Raw genomic sequence first — 18529 nt, forward strand, 5'->3', positions numbered from 1 at the left:
CCTTTAAAGAGTGGAGACAGTGAAGTGCAGAGCTGAGAGCTACTGGCGCACATGACTACATGACGTTGAGAAAGACTACATCCAGAAGGGGGCAGTAATGCGACGCCAATGAGGACGCCTACTGCCGTGAAACCCTCAAAGAAGAAGACGAAGAAGAAGAAAAGTTTCTTGTAGAGCAGGAGGGAGGAGACTGCGGAGGTAAAGAGTAGTAATCCGACAGCGAGCATGACCGACGCCGAGGCGCAGAGCGCTCCACCATCTGCACCTGAAGAGGACCAGCCACAGCCGGAGAGGAAGATCATAGGTGGGTGAACAGAGTCATCATGGTAGAAACCTGTGTGTGTGATGGGAATCTTTAAAAGAACCACCTTTAAGTTGAATTCATGTGAGTTTTTATGGGAGAAAGAGATTTATAGGTTGTTGTTGCAGCATAAAGTTTATTTACATTATTGTCCCACTAATGTAAAAACACACCTGTGCTAACTACTTGGCACCACGTGTCTCAGTTTTACGCACGGGTTCTGTGGGAAGCATATATTAAGTCAAACCTCTACTGTGGAATTAAAACATTAACTTGAGAGCTTTTACTGGCAGAACTATTTTTTTTTTAATTCATGGTTAACCCAAAATAGGTCACCAGAACGTGCCTGTTTTCCCAATATTTACGCACTTTTCTGTTTTTTTGTAGCAGCTTCCTTTTTTTTTTTTTTTTTGCACTCTTAAGAAGGAAAAACTAAGTATTATTTGTGTTTTAACAGTGTGAACACATGACCTAAATTTCCTTTTTATCACCTGTCTGTCGCGCGCTCCAATCGGACGTGCGCGCGCGTTCTCACAGGTGCAAATCATTTCACTGAGAAGCCAATTAAATGCGTAAAGGTGATTTTTAAAGGGGAAACGCTCACAGCTTGTCCTCTTAAAAGTGTTTTTAGTGTTATGCCCATATTTGAGATGAGAAACATGTTGTTTAGCACCCCCCCTCCTCCTCGTGACCTAGTGCAGACCTGGTTTCAAAGTCTTCCTGTTAATCATTGACACACAGAGCTCCAACATTTCTTGTTGTAAGCAAGGCTGCCATTGATGTTGAGCTAGATAACAGTATGTTTCTCAGAATGGCTGTATAACAATGTCTCTTATGTGATACACATTTAATCATGTGCTTTATTACTATTGTAGCCACCTTGGTCCAAGGCACAGTGAAGTGGTTCAATGTGCGTAATGGATATGGCTTCATAAACAGGTACTGTTTCCTCTACACAACTTTGGGGCAAACTGGCTTCACTACAATTTAAGTGTATTTTCATGTTTTTTTTCAGTTTACTTAAAGCAGTAGGTAGAATTGGAGCAAATATAATTTAAAAAATATTTTTATTTATAAAACTGTCACCTTATCCTGACAGTAGTGCATGAGACAGGTAATCTGAAAAAAATCATGTGCCTCTGTGTCCTCCGGTGCTCCTAACGGCATCTGGAAGATTTCACAGACCGGAGGAAAACAACCAATCGGAGGCAAACTGGAGCCTTGCTGTCTCTGAGCAGCTGTCAATCACTCGCCAACTCCGATCAAACGGTCAAACTAGACAGCGCTGATCAAATATGAATCAATATTCTGTTACTGTAATGCCTATTTCTCTCTTCAAATGTTTTCAGAAACAACTTGTAGTGTACTGTTTAGCTGTAAAATGAGAAAGTTTGTGACCCGGCAGCCATGTTGAGATCAAGTTGAGGAAATACCAAGCACCGCCCACCAGCCAGAGCATATTTTCTTGTTTTACAGCTAAACAGTACACTGCAAGATGTTTCTGACAACATTTGAGGAGATAAAGGGGCATTAACGTAACAGAATATTGATTCATATTTGATCAGCCCTGCCTAGTTTGATCGGAGTTTGCAAGTGATTGACAGCTGCCTCTGTTCAATGAACAGCCAATAAGAACGCTCTCTCTCTGAAATGAGCTGTGATTGGCCAAAGTTTCTTGTCACGAGCTAGATTTTTTTTAAAGTCTGAAAACAGAGCCATGAGGAGGTGCAGAAGTCTAGTTTTCTCTCAGAACACTTGAATTACAATATGAAAGGTTATTATGGCATTTTTTCCCAGTGATGCCAAAAACATTCTGCCTACTGCAGGTTTAAATAATCAAATTCAAAGCCCCATTAGCCACGTTTGCTAATCAGGTTTTATTTCTCACAGGAACGATACCAAAGAAGATGTGTTTGTCCATCAGGTAAGGCAATGGGTATCGCTTGAGTTGATCATGTTTTTATGGGTTGATGTGGATTCTTTAATGTTAAATCCGTCTCGTCAGACTGCTATCAAGAAGAACAATCCTAGGAAATTCCTCCGCAGCGTTGGAGACGGGGAGGTCGTAGAGTTTGATGTGATTGAAGCCGCCAAGGTGAGCATAAAGGAGTCCATTTGATAGCATCACAATAGTTCTAAGGTCTGCTGATTTTTACTTTTCCCATTTCCTCCTTTTGGTTTCCCCGAAGGGCTCTGAAGCAGCCAATGTAACCGGTCCGGGCGGCGTTCCGGTCAAAGGCAGCCGTTACGCTCCAAACAAACGCCGCTTCCGTCGGCGGTTCTTCCCCCGCAGCCCGAGGCCTGACGACGAGGGCAAACCAACTGATGGACAATCCTCCGCCGTTGAGGGCGATGGATCGGGAGAGAACGATGGAGTGAGACCTCCGCAGCGCCGCCGGAGGCCCCGCAGACCACGGCAGGAAGCACAAGAAGTAAGCAGAAGGATTGGTACAGGGGGGAAACGACAACCGGTATGACTACAACCCAGAGTTAAATGAGTGTAAAGGTTTTGTAATAAAGAAAGTAAAGCTGCAGCACTGTTGAGCACAACTCTGGGGAAAGTGGTAAACCCTTCTGAAATTTTGAAGCATTTAAAATATTGTAAGAATTTCTGTTCTGTCAGATTAGTCTGAGGTTTTGTCTGCTTGATCTGTCAGGGTGAGGCAGGAGAGCAAAAGAACGGAGTGGCAGAAGGCGACCAAACACAACGACCGCAACAGCGCAGATTCTGGCGCCCGTACCGCAGGTGACGGGGCAACATATCCTTTATTCTGTGTTTTAATTTTTCTGCTCCTGAACTACAGAACTGCAAAGCTGATTCAATATTTCCTCCGTCACAGACCGCTCCGTCCTCGCCCGCCTGCTCCTGATCAGGCAGCAGACGGTGAGCAGGCAGCAGACGGCCAGCAGGCCGCTCCAGAAGAGATCCAGGAGCAGGGCGAAGTGAAGCAGACAGAGGCCCCCGAGGGCCCCCAGACCAACGGAGAAGCAGCCGAGGGCCAGCTACAACAGCGTCGCCAGTCTAGACGGCGCAGGCAAAGGAACTCCGAGTCCTCTACCTCGAAAGTGAGTGTGATTATCTACTACTACTGGGGCCGTTTCAAAAAAATGACAGATTACATTATGAAGGCTCTTCTCTAACTTGCCTCAAGTCCAACAAAAGTTACCCTGAAACCAGATGTGATGTCAAGGGTCTGATGTAGGTAATCTGGAAATATTGACCAGAGCTTTCATCTGCGAGAGCTGTGTGTAACGGACAGTTTAGCACTGTACAAAATGGGCTGATGGGGCTCTACTTAAATCACAAGAAGCATCAGTAGTATCCCTCCCTGTAACCTGGTGGCTTAAGGTACATGCCATCATTTGCAATGTCACTGGTTGCATTCTATATTAGATGGAAAGTGTTTTGGGATCATTTTCCTGCATGCTTAACACATTTTTTTGTACTTGCACACGTTGCAGAACGATACAGAGAAGTCTGCATCAGAGCCAGGTACCCCCCCTCAGACCTCCAAACCAGCTGACCTTAAATCCACATCAAAATCACCAAAAGCCTCCCCCAAAACCTCTCCTAACACGCCAAAATCATCCGAGGTAAGACGCTAACACTGCCATTTTTTAAAAAAAAATTTTTAATACTCATTAACTTGTGTTTGTTGTTGACACAGATATCTAAACCGTCTCCTTTCCCCACAGCAGGCAGATGCCACAACAGACCCAGCACCAACAGACCCAGCACCAACAGACCCAGCACCAACAGAGTGACGGCAGTGAGAGGACAGTCTCGTGACCCTTGGTAAGCGGTGGGTCATGACACATGAAGGTGTTGGGTTGCACTTCTTGTGCCACGTTGGCTCACATCTTTCACAGAGGGCGAGTTGACGGGCATTAACGGGCTGTATGAAGTTTTCCTGTTATTAGATTTAAGGTGGAAAGTTGGCATTGAAGCTGCAGTCGGTAACTTTGAGCAAATACGATAAAAAGTGATTTTTATAAGATTGTCAGTATATCCTGACAGTAGTGCATGAGACGTATAATCTGTGGGGAAAAAATCATGTGCTTCTGACTGTGCCTGTGCTCCTAATAGCATTTGCAAGTTTCTATCATGCCCAAACAAAAATAACATTCTATATTCTCCATATTCTAGTGTACCGTTTAGCTGTAAAATGAGAAAGTTGGCACCGGCCGGTCAATAAAATACACTGCCATTGACATTATTTGTCCACCGAGGGTTGGGCTGTCCTATAATAAGAGTAACCGGCCCCATGCTGGATACGTGATTATAGATCCCACGTGCTCACATACAGGCTACGTGACACAAAGCTGTCAAGCGTAGGTTACTGTTCATGCTGGCACTGCCGGTGGAAAATGACAAAAAGGAGAAAAGTGAATACTGTCAGGTTTTCCAAGAAAAAACGGACCAGTTCCTATTTGTTCAGAGGTAAATGGGTAGCCAGTGTGCTTGTTGTGCTCACAGCATAGCTGAAGGATTATAATATTTGCCACTTTCAGACTCATCATGGTGAATAAAAAATACAGGAACCTGAAAGGACAACTAAGAACAGAGAAGATAATGAACTGTTGCTGTAATTGTGAACTAAAAGGAGATGACACCCCTGATTTAGAGTGAAAGCTCAAACTCTAATGAACCTGGATTTGTTTATTTTGGGTTTTAATGTCTTTGTTTCTGTGCTGTCTTTCTCAGTCCTTGTGTCTCCCTTGCATTTTTCTTTATTTGTGTCTTTGTTCTCGTAGGTCCTAGGGTTGGAGGACTGGACCGTTTTCAGAACACATGCACTGCTCTCCCCTCCCTGTACTTCCCCCATCCTCCAACCCACCCCGTCTTCGCTTTCATCCCTCGGACCCCCATCCCCTCATCTTGTCTCGTGTTGTCCTGTCTAGACACTGACGCTTGGAGAGGGATGAGGTAGGGAAATAGGGGGATGCAGGTGGGTGGTGGGTGCATATTTAGAAATTGAAAGTACATCTTTAAAAAAAGACAAATGGGAAAGAATGGACAATCTGCTTGGTAGCCCAGTTATTCCAACCCCCCTTTAAAAACAATTTTTCTTTAATTGCTTAGATGGGACGCATCAAGTAGTTTATAGAGGAACCAGCCTTGATTTTTATTTAACTTTTTTAAAATTTGGTTGAAGAGGGGAAAACCAAGCAGGTGTGAGGTTGGTGGTGCATTGTGGGAGTCCGTTTAGTTCTGTTACCACCTCAATCGATTCTTAAAACCTACGACTCCCTTCATCTCCTCAAGTTGAGGATAGATTGATGAAAAAGAAACTTTATTTTTGTGTTTTACTTATTTGTGTGTGCTTTTCTTTGGAGGGGATTATGTGCAATGTCAGTAGTTAAGATGGTAATTAATAAATCATGTTTGCAAATCTCAGGATACAGTCCTTATTTCTTCATCATTAGATTAGAAGATGCTGCTTCTGAGCGTATTTGTTTTTGATATTGGATAACTTCATATTGATAGAAACTACTGGAGGCCCTCACGTGTGTTTTAAGTAACATTATTTACAGTACTTGCATCCTTTACAACATGACCACAGCATCATAATTCACTCTATACAAATTACAGGTTCACAAATCTTCAGAAGGTAGTGATACACACCATTAAAGAACAGACAGCAAACAGCACACATGACAGAAGATAAATACACAAACATATGATGCTTGTGTGATCTAAAAAAAAATCATCTACAAGTAGATCTACTCTTTACAGGCAGCCCTTTTGATTGCACATCTTGCTCTAGCCAAGTCTATCAGGCTTCTGTTAACACCTACTGGAGTGCATAAAGAATTTAAACGTTTAGACCCTCATACCTTAATATCAACAACCAAATAACACACTATATGTACACGTGAAGTACTAAAATAGATTTTGTTTCTTTAAAAGTAGCATTTCTGCAGGTTGTGCAATGAGTTTCTCATGATCAGAGTTGTACGTTGTGATGGCACTTTAGCTGGGAACACACTACATGATTGAAAGCCCAGTTTGGCAATGAAGGTTGTTTTTTCTCTGAAAGAGAGAGGGTAAATTAGTGGGACACCATGAACAGCTGGCACATTGTTGTAAGGCCAGGGCAGTGGTGTGGTGGTTTACATATACCCATCTATCAGCCAAAAAGCCTTTGGAATATATAGGAGAGTACACCCACATTCTCCTCCGTAACCTTCTACCTAGCATACCCACCTCATCAATGACCACTACAACATTGGGGCTGGGTATTGTTTGAATGTTTCCATACTAATCCAATACCTGAGTTTTGGTGCTGATACCAAAGTTGTACTGCTTTTTGATACTTAAATTTTAATAAAAAACATGTTATTCTACAAAATTATTTTCTTAAATTGAAGAGTCAAACATCCCAAATGTTAAAGAGGACCTATTATGCTTATTTTCAGGTGCATACTTGTATTTTATGTTTCTATTAGAACATGCTTAAATGTTCAAAAAATGCTTTATTTTTCTCATACCGGCTGTGCTGCAGCACCTCTTTTCTGTCTGAAACGCTCCATTTGAGCTCCTTGCCCGCCCTCTCGAAAAGCCCAGTCTGCTCTGATTGGTCAGCTGGCCCACTCTGTTGTGATTGGTCAACCGAACCTAACTTTTCGGACTCCACTCCAGCTCCACTCTAACTAGCTAACTAACTTTGTTTGAGGGCATGCCAAACTCGCCGCTAGGCAAAATGTGTTACTTGGTGACATCACCATGTTACAGAAGAAAAGGCATACTTCAAGCAAGGCGTTTCTGGCAGTTCAGGAGCAGTGTTTCTGTGGGGAGAGTAACTCCCTTTGGGCATGGACTTTGGGCTTTGTAACTTTGTAGACCTTTTACATGCACAAAAAAAATACATAACACATTAAGGGAAAGGTAAAAAGCATAATAGGTCCTCTTTAAATGTCTAAAACCAAGCAGCTGTAAATAGCTGTAAAATTGGCAAAATTATTTTAATCTGAAGATGTCTGATCAAAGAATAAGTAAACAAGATTTACAACTCTGACCAGCTTTAGGTACTTGACAATTTTCAATACTTTCATTTAAAATATTTGTTTAATACCCAGCCCATGTTACTGTTTAGTGTGAAGGGGTTTTAGGATTTAAATCTTGCCTCAAACCAGTTACATTACAGCTATAGTTTGAGCTAAATGGTAAAAATCTGAATGCTATCAGTTCAGTTAGATTTACACATCTAGAGTGTTCCCAGCTTTAGTACAAATATACAAGCATACTTGGCTCTATGGGTGTATATCCTAGGGTTTTTGGGGGGGCAGGGGGGGTTACCTCCAACTCTGAAAACTTTGGATGTCTTTGTAGATAAAGTGCAGGAATACCAAAGTCTCTCCACCTCCATCGTTCAATATTGCCACCGAGTGCATCACCATGGAATATCATCCTACCACAATGGGCAGTCAATGCCTCAACAGTCCAGACACTTTGTTCTGATGTGCTTCTTATTCCTTGAAACTACAGTAGTCAACTCTTAGGTTTTTAGCCTTTGTCGAGGCTCAATTCGTAACCTCATATTGCAGTGGTACCAGCAAACTCCAAAACACCCAGATTGTCACACCGTTAACACTGCTTTGGCACCACAATCTATATGAATACAATTGGCCTCAATATACATGTCAGAAAAATAAAAGTTTGGAGTCATCCCAAGCTGTACTCAGTCCCATCTCTCTTCACGCGGGGCAACTCTTCAGTTGATGCTTTCCTCCCCCAAATAGTCCAGCTCGGTGCTGGGCTTGTCCAGATCCATGTCCAAGTCCATGTCCATATCCATCATTCCTCCTGCAGAGTGCTGATGGAAGTTTGCTGCGATCTGGTCGAAGGTCTTGCCCCGCGTCTCTGGCACCCGGAAGAATGTGAAGATGAGGAAGAAGAGGAGGAGTGCTGCAAAGATCAAGAAGACGTATGGCCCTAACAGGTCCTGGGGAAAGATGGGAATAAATCCAGATTAAGAGATCTGAGAAGGAGTAGACATTTGCGTAAGACATCCGCAACATCTATTCATACTCACAGCAACGTATTGGAAGCACATGCCGATGATGAAGTTGGCGGTCCAGTTGGAGAAGCCGGCCACAGCCATGGCAGCCGGCCTCGGACCCTGAGAGAACAGCTCGGCTACAAAGAACCAGGGGATGGGACCGGGGCCGATCTCAAAGAAGGCCACGAAACCAAAGATGGCCAGCATGCTGATGTAGCTCATCCATGGGACACTGTCCTGTCAGGTGGGAGGAAAAGGGGTTCAGAGGTTCATAGAGAAAGCAAACATAACGGTACTGGACACTTGTATCTTTGGGAGACTGACCAACAAAGCAAGAGCCGTGGTCATGATGACGGCACAGATGCACATCCCACCAAGTCCCAGCATGTGGAGCGTCCGTCGACCCATCCTCTCTATCAGGAAGAGCTGTTAAAGACAAGGAAATGGGTTAACGGAGAGTTTGGTATCCTCAGTAGGCATTTAGAGGTCAAACTTACATATTCTACTTTAATAAGTAAAGTAAGAAGAATTCTAAAGGAATGTTCGCAGCTCTGTGAGGCTGAACAGTGGTGCTTTGAGCCACATGCTAAAATCAGCAATGACAACGCTAACATGCTGATATTTAGCAGGTTTAAAGGAACAGTGTGTAGCATTTCGGGGGTCTATTAACAGACATGGAGTATAATATTCATAACTGTTTTCATTAGTGTATAAACACCTGAAACTAAGAATCATGTTTTTGTTAGCTTAGAGGGAGCCCTTCATAGCTACATAGGGAGCGCGTCCTCTTCACAGAGTCCGCCATGTTGCTCCGCCATGTTTCTACAGTAGCCCAGAATGGACAAACCAAACTCTGGCTCTAGACAGGGCCTTTCACATTTTTACGTTACCTGAAGGCCACCGTAGTGAAACTCCTGTAACGTGAGCTGCAGAGTGCAAAACCGTGGTACCGCCAGCCGCCGTCTGACTTCCGTTGCTCCTAAAGTAATGTTATTATGGTAAAGATGGCCTCCGAGGTGAACGGCTCACGTTACCGCAGAGGATTACTCAGTTGGTTGCAATCTGCAACCACACCACTAGATGCTGCCAGATCCTACACACTGTCCCTTAAAACCAAAGTATTGGAAAATTAAAACTTTGACTTGATGATGGCGCTAGATAGAATGTCAGGGGAACACCAACATTGTTACACGTCATCTTGAGGAGGACATGAATGGTTGTACCAAATTTCATGGCAATTCATCCAACATTTGTGGAGATATTTCACTTAAAACCCACAACAACATGATGGCGTGAGAGGAAAAGTCGAGATGACCAGTAGGATTCTTCCTCTTGGAGTCATGGAACGTCTGGACAACGTTTCACCATTCAAAAGCTCTCTAGATATTATAGCGGGGACCAAAATAGTGGACCATCCGAATAGCCCTGCTGCTAGCGCGGCTTAACATCCCACTTCTTGACTCATTTAATGACATTGAAACATCTTGACCTGCTAAACCAAACTTGACCTATTTGGAAGCAGGAATGTTTGAGAGGCGGGCACAAGAAAACGCTGCTTTGTTATCTTATTTGCTCTTTGATAACAGTGTTAACCAGTAATAGAGACACACTTTGGTACATAGCAAGCCTGTTATCGTTATCGTACTGAATTGACAAAAGATTGAACATTGAATTCTTTAATAAGGAAGGATATCAAAAAGACAAGATGACAGCATGTTACTGACCGAGACCACAGTGAAGGCACAGTTCACCACGCCTGCTCCTATGGTGGCGTAGACTGGACTCTGGACTCCTGCCTTTAAGAAGATACTGGTGGAGTAGTAGAAAATCTGACCAGAGGGGTAAACAGATTAAGACTCTGTCAATATCACACTGCACTGATTCATTATCCTTTTTGGGACTTTATGCAAGGTGTACTGATAGATAGAATAATGTGATTTTCTTGCTGTGAAGTATGACTTTATTGACTCACTGCGTTGATCCCAGACAGCTGCTGGGAGAGCTGCAGCAGGATGGAGATGATGATGGGCTGGCGATAGAGCGGAGAGCGAAAGAGCTCCAGGATGGACACCTTCCTCTCCATGTCCATCTTCCTCTTCTCCTCCTTCATCTCAGCCAGCATGCTGCCCACCTCCTGACGGCCCGTCAACCTCCTCAGACCTGCACGAAGGAGGCATTGAGAGGTGTGTACGTTCAATTAGAATATTCTGTTTGAGTTCAGCCTGCAGACGCTTGCTCTAGTGCGTTCAGCCCCACAAAGGTTACATAAGGTGACTCCAGAGTACTTTAGTACAAATAGCAAGACACTGTACTGTAAGTCATTAGATAGTGTAAACCTGTAGGCAAGTTATTTGGTCTTATACAGGTCTTTCCTCTTTAAAGGAGTAGTTCACCCAAAAATGAGAATAAATTTTTTTTAGAAACCAATAAACCCATACAGTAAGTAGTTTAGATTATTCCGGTCATCGTTCAACAGCAACAAAAATACAAAAGATGTCAATAAAATGTCTTCCTGTACAGCCTGATCCAACTATTGTAGCCAAATCTTCAATCTCAAGAAGTATTTAGTCTCTTTTTGGTCGTTTTGTATCTCTTTGTAGACGTTTTGCGTGTTTTTGTGGTCATATTCTGTCTCTTTTTGGTCATTCTGCGTCTCTTTGTAGACGTTTTGCGTCTCTTTGTAGATCTTTTGCGTCTCTTTGTGCTTGTATTCTGTCTCTTTTTGGTCGTTTTGTGTCTCTTTGTAGACGTTTTGCATCTCTTTGTAGATGTTTTGCGTCTCTTTGTGCTTGTATTCTGTCTCTTTTTGGTCATTTTGTGTCTCTTTGTAGACGTTTTGCGTCTCTTTTTCTTCTATAGTTCACTATTGTAGCCAAATCCACAGAGACAAGCAAGTCAGGAGGAAAATATATAAAATAATGACGTATATGTTGTACCTGTGGCCTGCAAAATGTAATTTAATAGATATCTTGAAAATATATAGTACCATTATAGCTATGAGGAAGGCTGTTATACTAACTATAGCTGCTAACTTTCTTATAATTTCCCATCACATATTTGGGTTTTAGATTTAAAATGATGAAATAAAGCTTATTCCAGTATAAAACCAAGACCTTAAAGATGTCCTGAGACCAGTGTGGAGTGCTCCGGCTCCGCTCACCTCTCTTGGCTTGGTGCTCCTGGCAGCGGACGATGTAGAGGAAGCGAGGACTCTCGGGGCAGAAAGGCAGAAGTGCCATCTGCAATACAGCCGGCACAACACTTAAACCCATCAGAACCGGCCACAAGTGCTCAACGCCAAGCAACGACTCCAGACCGAGGATCTGCATAGAGAGAGTGTGAGGGCATAACATTAAAAAAAGATGCTGTAAAAATTTCAAGAAAAGGCTATTCCAAAACATTGATATAAAAAACATCACTTGTTGATATAATGGGACATGATACAGAAAGGTTTTTATCATCTCTGCAACATCAATATCACAGTGTGCTGTCATACCTGTGCTATGAGAATACCAATGACTATCGCCAGCTGGTGCAGCGTGCCCAGGGCCCCTCGCAGACTAGTAGGAGCGATCTCACCAATATACATCGGTGTCAGGCCTGATGCCAACCCTGCACAGAGGAAAAGCTGGATCAGAGACAGAAACTTTCTATCTATAAATGCATGGACATGTTATGAGACAATGGGCCCCTCGGCACAGACATTTAAAGGGCCCCCCACAAGAGCCGCAAAATTCAAAGAGACATCTTTTTGGTCATTTTGCATCTCTCTGTAGTCATTTTGCATCTCTTTATAAACGTTTTGTTCTTTGTGGTCATTTTGCATCTCTTTGTAGATGTTTTGTGTCTCTTCATGGTCATTTTGCATCTCTTTGTAGATGTTTTGCGTCTCTTTGTGGTCATTTTGCATCTCTTTATATACGTTTTGTGTCTCTTTGTGGTCGTTTTGCGTCTCTTTGTTGACGTTTTGTGTCTCTGTGGTCGTATTCTGGCTCTTTTTGGTCTCGTTTTGGTCATTTCGCATCAATATGGTATAGTTTTGTGTCTATTTTTGGTAGTTTTGCGTCATGTTGTGATAATTTTGTGTCTCTTTGTGACTTCCCAACAAGAAATGTTAGCAGTAACTTAAAACAGAGGCTCTGGTCCAGGGGGGCCCTAACCTGTTGGGCCCCTAGGTCTGTGCCCAGTGGGCCCGTTCAGTAATCCGTCCCTGATCAACTGTGAAGGAGATGAGAATTTCCTGTAAATACGTTAATAAAACAAATGAGAAAGGAGAGAACAAAAGAGGGGAGCGCTCACCGCAGTAAAGACCAATGACAAAGCGTCCGAGGATCATCATTTCAAAGGAGCGGCACAGCTTGGACAACCCCATCAGACTTCCACCAATGAAGGCAAACATGTTGTTTATGAGCATGGCTTTCCTCCTGGAAAAAACACAGACAAGCATCTTTTTAGAAATTCACCAGACTTTAAATCTCAATTTGACCTTTTTTATCATCAAAGAGTCTTAGAGTGAGATTAGCATCAACTCAAACACTAGTAAGAGTATGTTTTACAGATTTTATTGCAGAGAGGCTGTATGAAAAAATAAAACACACTCTTATAAAATCACTTTCAGCATGACATTACGGTCAACATACAAATTACTGTTGGTACTGTAAGTGTTAGGGCAGCACAATGACTTTGGGTTGAAAATGTACATATAGAACACTAAAAACACACTCTTTAGTACTTGAATAATGGACATTATACAGTAGATTTGTCTATAGCCTGTGTGATGTTTGCTATACAGATTTGATATGATTATAGTGGATGAAGTATACAGACCCCTTTTAGCCTCCAGAGGGCAGTGTCATACAAAAACAATGAAGGCTCAAGTTAGCTGCTTTAAAAAAGTCCTGGCTGAAATGAGTAATTCTTAAATAACCTTTACAAAATTAAATATGAAACATTAACCAGCTGCATCTTTGCAGTTTGGCATTACTCCATTCTATTGAAAGATATTTTTAGACCATGATCATCACAAGTCATGCCAAAAGGTTATATTTCCCACATATTTCCCATGCTGTGCAGCAAAATGACAATCAAAACTAAAAATACTAAACGATCAACATCAAGATAGTTTAAAGATTACCTCCAGACATATTTTAAGACAGAAAAATACTCAATTACCTCCTTAAAAAATCTTAAAATTCTTAAAATCCAGAATCTACGGATATACAAATATATCTTATATAATAATATAAATATAACTGCTGGACTCCTACTTCACTGTAAAGTCCATCTCAGTATTTGTGCATTAGAGGTTTTCCACATCACACTTGTGCATTTTGGCTCTCGATTGACTTCCAGACTAGTTGTGATGTCATAAAATCATGCTCACATGATACATCTTAACCTCAGATTTAAGTTGAGCAGAGAAACCTTCCGATCAGATGAATGTGAAAACAACCTTCTAGTATCAAACTCTGCACATACATCAACCTGCACAGTGAACGAAACCTTGCTTCAAATCAGACTGCTCACTGCTCCGCCTGTGTCTCACCCACCAAACAATAAGATCTACTGTTAAAGAGGAACACTGGAGACTTGAGTTGCATCTAAATCACTTTGACCTCAGAGGTCACAGCAGCTCCCGCCGTCTTTACCAGCCAAATGCTTTTTTTAGGAAGACCTTGTCCTGAGTGCACCCAAGCTGAACGCTGCCACCCTCACAACCCCTCCTGACCCAGAGCTGCCAGCTCTGTTGAGATCCCCTTTCAGTCACTGGGAGCTGTGGGCAGCAGTCCAGTTTGCATCCCAGCTCAGGTTACAGAGTGAAACTGGGTTGACGAGGAACATTCTGGGCAGAGTTCCTCCTAAGTGACTAGAGACTGGACGCTGGGATCCATTTTGGTTCCATGCAGAGGTGGAAAGGAGACACTGTCACTATGTATCATGATATCGTGCCTGAGTACTGGACTGTCATACTGGGCAGCATAGTAATGTGTGCGACCACTGACATAACTGGCAATAGTTCAATCAGTTGAAGCCTCAAGCATATAAGATGTTTTCAGTTTTTTTAATAAGCTTGGGTTCATGCAACAGGACACAGGCAAAATAACTCCCAATTCAGTAGAAATGCCTAAATGATGTGTCTCATCCTTTGTGTTTCCCTACCTGCCCAGCCACTCGGAGATGAAGCCCACACAGAAGGAGGACAGCATGCCACCGATGGAGAAGATGGCCACGGACAGCGACCAGAGGGAGGTGAGGGTCCCCGTGGGGATGGGCTCTCCATACCGGTGCACCCACGTAGCGTTATAGTCCTCCTCAATGATCTGCACAGGGCACAGAAGAAAGCATGAGAAGTGTTAAACAACCCGGGAGAGAAGATACATAAGAAACAAGGCAAGTTTAGGTGTTACGTTTGTGTTTGTCAGAGTTTAAAGTAACCTGTTTAGAGATTTAGACTCTCTTTGATAGCCCACATGGCTCATGGCCTTGATAACTGGAATTTAAAGTCAGCCTTTCTAAATTTAACACATTTGATTCACACCAGGGCTGTGTATCAAGCCTCAATACCTTTATTGGTGCCAACCAAAATGTGTCAGTAGAGTCTTTAAAGTTGTCAAGTACAGATACGGAAAGCTGGCATTGACTGTCTGGTCAAATTTGTAGTATGGGTCTCCTAAAACATGCTTATAATTCTCAAATAAGGGTTTTTCAGGTATTGTGTGGGCGCTAAATGACCCTGTTCAAACTCAGAAGTTACCATTGGCTCCTAAGCTGGAACTACATTAAAATAAATGTAAAGGGGTTATCAACTATAGAGGACGGAACCTGCCAAAATCAAAAATAAATATATAAATGACTCGATAAATATGTAAATATGTCTTTAAATGAATCAGAAATAATATTAATAATAAATGTAGGCATTAAATAAATTGATAAAATGTGACATAAAATTTATATTTCTGTTTTAATTTGCTTTTTTATTTATTTATATTTGTATTACTTCCCCTATCTATATACGGTTCCATTTATGTTTTCCTTTTATCTTTTTATTTTTATTAACTTTTAAATTTATTTATTTATTTTTGCTTATTCTTTCTTTATTTTAAACTTATTTATATTTTTATTTTAAATGCATTTATTCATTATTAATATTTCTGTATTTATTTATATATGATTTTCCCTTTGCATCCCCCATTTATTTCCCGAAACTTTTTTTATTTCCACACAGTAAAGTAAAAACAACCGGGAAAAAAAAAATCTATATGGAGGATGCACAATGCAGAAAGGATAAAGGATAATCTACAACCTTAATGAAAGGGTAGTTGCTGTCCAGTATAACATTTCATTTGGTATATATATCATAAAGTCAGCCTATATTAGACTATTTCTTAAACAGCTCTATTGTAATGTCCAACATTAACTGTCTCATAATGTCACACACACATAAAGACACAGCAGCTCAGCTTCTATTCTGGTTTCAGAGACTGCTCACCTGACTTGGCCTGAGTTCTCTGTGTCCAATCATCTCTCCGACTGACTGAATGTGCTACTAATGCCATATTTTGTGACATATTAATATATGGAATTATGTGGAAGTATTTATTGAATTCTAGTCTTGACAAAAGAGCAACATACACACACTATATGGGCAGTCATGAATCATACATTTCTCACATGCAGTACCCAAGCATGCCTTCATACTGGATCACCAGATGTGGCTGCAACATGAGCAGCCAGAGCAAGTCCATCCGTGTATATCTATATATACATACAGCGTTTTTAATGCGACGGCTCCAGAAGTGTGTGCAGCACCATGCTGCCTTCTGGATGTGACAGTAAACTAATCATATAACCCCTCCCCTCTGTTCCTCATAAACCAGACAGAAATACCTTCCAGTCACACCAGAGATGTTCTGGCATTGCTGTGTTTCCATTAACACGACTAAGATGCTCAACAGCTTTGCTCTGAAGTGTTCATCTGACTCCCTTGCGTTTGTTTTTCTTTGCAATCACGTGGCAGAGATTGTTTCCCTCGTCCAAGTTTATTTTCTAAACACCATCGGCACCGCTTGAGGCCGATGTTGTGGCGTCAAACATTGTAAAATCAGGAAAATATGAGAAACAGCTTAGTTGACATCTGGTTAAATGTCACTGTGTTTGCCTCCCGCGTCGTACATCGGCACTTCTTTCAACAACACACCCATTGGCACCAGGTTGGCACTGTCTTGGGATTATATTGACTAGGATCGGTGCTTCGTTTTTACCTTCTGAGGTGCATTGATGACGCCGATGTTGTATCCAAACTCCAGAGATCCCAGGACAGCCGTGAACACGGAGAGAACAAAGGTTCCAGTCAATGTCTGGAGTACAAACACACACAAACACATAGAGAGTTAAAATAACACATTTACAGAACAGTGTGAAGATGATAATGGCAAATAATAAGAGAGCTTGAGTGGATAACTGGGGTTGGTTTCGGCACTGTAGCCCTACTCCCTCCAACAGTGATCCTGATGAGAGACAGCACTTTCCCTCCAGTTCCCCATCAGGCTACAGGCACCTGTTTCCACGGTGACAGACGAGGCGACCTTGGGGAGATGAGGTCTTCCCCATTTCAACTAGCAGATTAGTTACCAAGCAACTCAAAGCTAAAGACATAACTAAATAACAGAAATGTGATGGTTTCCATGGTGATCTTGGAGGGCAAACCCATCATGGCTTCCTGTAAAGTTGATATTTTGGTGATGTGCGGCCTCTTGGCAACAACTACATGATGTGACTTTAAACTAAAATGTGTGCAAAACGGATCTTCCTGTTGTATTGTATTGCATTCATTTCTATTTTATTCTATTGATCATTCAGCAAAGTTTGAGTTTGTATTGTGTGTAGTTGGCATGCACATGGGTCTTGACCTTGCTGTGTTGAGTCACTAGATAAGTGCTGTTTAGTATTCACAAACCAAAACAGAAGGCTGTGCGTGTGTGTGTGTGTGTGTGTGTGTGTGTGTGTGTGTGTGTGCACGCCGTGTCCTTGCAACACAAAAGGTAAAACATCAGAAGCAGCCTGTTATGCTCTATTACACTTCATGCATTTCATTAAAAATTGCCTCATGCTCCAGTAATTCATTTACTTTCCACTTATCGTGAATGCATCTGATTCCTCAGAACTCATGTTTGCTTTTTTGCTTTGTTTGAGTTTCCGCGCTTATACGTCTGAGATGATCCCACATCCCTTGAACATCAACCTGCCCTGTTATCGCCTGTTTATTCTTGACGAAGCAGCTTCATGAGTTTTTTGTCTCTTCATGGCACCACAGATAACAGTCCTGTCTCTCTTGTTTCAAGATTATGGAGAGATTAAACTGTCCAGAATCACAGGAGTGACACTTAAAAAAGATTCATGCCTCTACTTGACCTAAAAATCTTTTCTCAGAAAGAGCTGCAGGGAGCATACAGCACAGGCTTTGTTTATGAGGGTGGTGAAAAGGAACCAGTCAAACTAGATGGCCTAGAACAAACCTGTTTAGCTCTGGTCAAGGTCATAGCTAGGACTAAATAAGGGCCAAAGCTCCTCTCTGAAACTGACACATTTATTGTAGTCACTGTTTATTGCAAAGGACATTAATCATTATCATTATTCACAATTGTTTATCATTTAAGAATCTATAGGCAATTGCTTTGTATATTTTTTAACAAATATACTACAAGACATATGTTAGAGCTGGGAGAAATGACAAAAAAAATCTTATTTTATATCATTTTAATTTAAAATCTTATAATTTCAGATTTTTCTGCTCGCCTTTGCAGGTAATAAAACAAAAAAAAACAAGCCCAACCACATTTATAAGTTGCAAAAAGCTCTCAATGAAAAGCTTTACCTCTCCTCCGAGTTGCTGAAACCCGGCAGGCATGGCTTTGGCAGCTCCGGGCACCCAGCAGCAGCAGTAACAGTCGATGACAGATGCGTCTGGTGCCAAATGGAGACACGTGAAGCTCCCACCAAAAAGGACAACAAGTCCTGAAACAAACTTCAGCTCTTTAGCAACAAAGGGAACGTAAATCCAAACCAAGAAGAAGCCCTAAAGTGCCCAGTCTGGTGCGTCCTGTTCTGCAGGGTGTCCTCTCTTCTTTGAACTCTGTGTTGTGTCAGTCCAGCTGGGATAGAGTGACACCCGCACACCCACATGCAAGCCTCTCTATGAGGGCTGGGAGGGGGCTGAGGCTGCTCC

The 18529-nt window shown here is 42.0% G+C and overlaps 3 protein-coding genes across 7 annotated transcripts in view; 1 reads left to right on the forward strand and 2 right to left on the reverse strand.

Moving 5' to 3' along the window:
- Positions 1–18529, reverse strand: part of LOC141760450 (eukaryotic translation initiation factor 5A-1) — a 47181-nt gene that overhangs the window by 10820 nt on the left and 17832 nt on the right. The gene's annotated exons all lie outside the window — the stretch shown is intronic.
- Positions 134–5699, forward strand: LOC141760446 (Y-box-binding protein 2-A-like). Of its 4 annotated transcripts, none has more exons than XM_074623289.1 (11): positions 136–304; positions 1177–1240; positions 2192–2225; positions 2307–2396; positions 2491–2733; positions 2959–3047; positions 3142–3367; positions 3764–3895; positions 3998–4010; positions 4041–4097; positions 5057–5699. In XM_074623289.1, exons 1-10 carry the CDS (start codon positions 226–228, stop codon positions 4064–4066), a joined length of 996 nt encoding a protein of 331 aa, XP_074479390.1. In that variant the 5' UTR covers positions 136–225; the 3' UTR covers positions 4067–4097; positions 5057–5699. The 4 variants fall into 4 exon arrangements, with proteins under 4 accessions (XP_074479389.1, XP_074479388.1, XP_074479390.1 ...); XM_074623290.1 differs by having other exon boundaries at positions 4001–4010; positions 4041–4096; XM_074623288.1 differs by having other exon boundaries at positions 134–304; positions 4001–4096.
- LOC141760444 (solute carrier family 2, facilitated glucose transporter member 4-like) lies at positions 5025–18504 on the reverse strand. Of its 2 annotated transcripts, none has more exons than XM_074623283.1 (12): positions 18179–18504; positions 16566–16661; positions 14464–14624; positions 12604–12728; positions 11801–11916; positions 11465–11627; positions 10277–10464; positions 10029–10133; positions 8629–8730; positions 8338–8541; positions 6651–8247; positions 5025–6575 (listed from the first exon to the last, which is right to left on the reverse strand). In XM_074623283.1, exons 1-11 carry the CDS (start codon positions 18209–18211, stop codon positions 8017–8019), a joined length of 1524 nt encoding a protein of 507 aa, XP_074479384.1. In that variant the 5' UTR covers positions 18212–18504; the 3' UTR covers positions 5025–6575; positions 6651–8016. The 2 variants fall into 2 exon arrangements, with proteins under 2 accessions (XP_074479384.1, XP_074479385.1); XM_074623284.1 differs by having other exon boundaries at positions 5025–6563; positions 6639–8247.

The sequence above is a fragment of the Sebastes fasciatus genome, chromosome 22, assembly GCF_043250625.1.
Source record: "Sebastes fasciatus isolate fSebFas1 chromosome 22, fSebFas1.pri, whole genome shotgun sequence".
Classification (NCBI taxonomy): domain Eukaryota; kingdom Metazoa; phylum Chordata; class Actinopteri; order Perciformes; family Sebastidae; genus Sebastes; species Sebastes fasciatus.

Excerpts from the sequence above, each read along its gene's own strand:
- LOC141760446 (XM_074623287.1), top strand. The coding sequence starts at position 226 with ATGACCGACGCCGAGGCGCAGAGCGCTCCACCATCTGCACCTGAAGAG. Across the intron at positions 2,734-2,958 it reads CACGGCAGGAAGCACAAGAA|GGTGAGGCAGGAGAGCAAAA; the intron begins GTAAGCAGAAGG and ends TTGATCTGTCAG. Across the intron at positions 3,896-3,997 it reads ACACGCCAAAATCATCCGAG|CAGGCAGATGCCACAACAGA; the intron begins GTAAGACGCTAA and ends CTTTCCCCACAG.
- LOC141760444 (XM_074623283.1), bottom strand. The coding sequence starts at position 18,211 with ATGCCTGCCGGGTTTCAGCAACTCGGAGGAGAG. Across the intron at positions 12,729-14,463 it reads ATCTCCGAGTGGCTGGGCAG|GAGGAAAGCCATGCTCATAA; the intron begins GTAGGGAAACAC and ends TGTTTTTTCCAG. Across the intron at positions 10,465-11,464 it reads GGAGCACCAAGCCAAGAGAG|GTCTGAGGAGGTTGACGGGC; the intron begins GTGAGCGGAGCC and ends TCCTTCGTGCAG.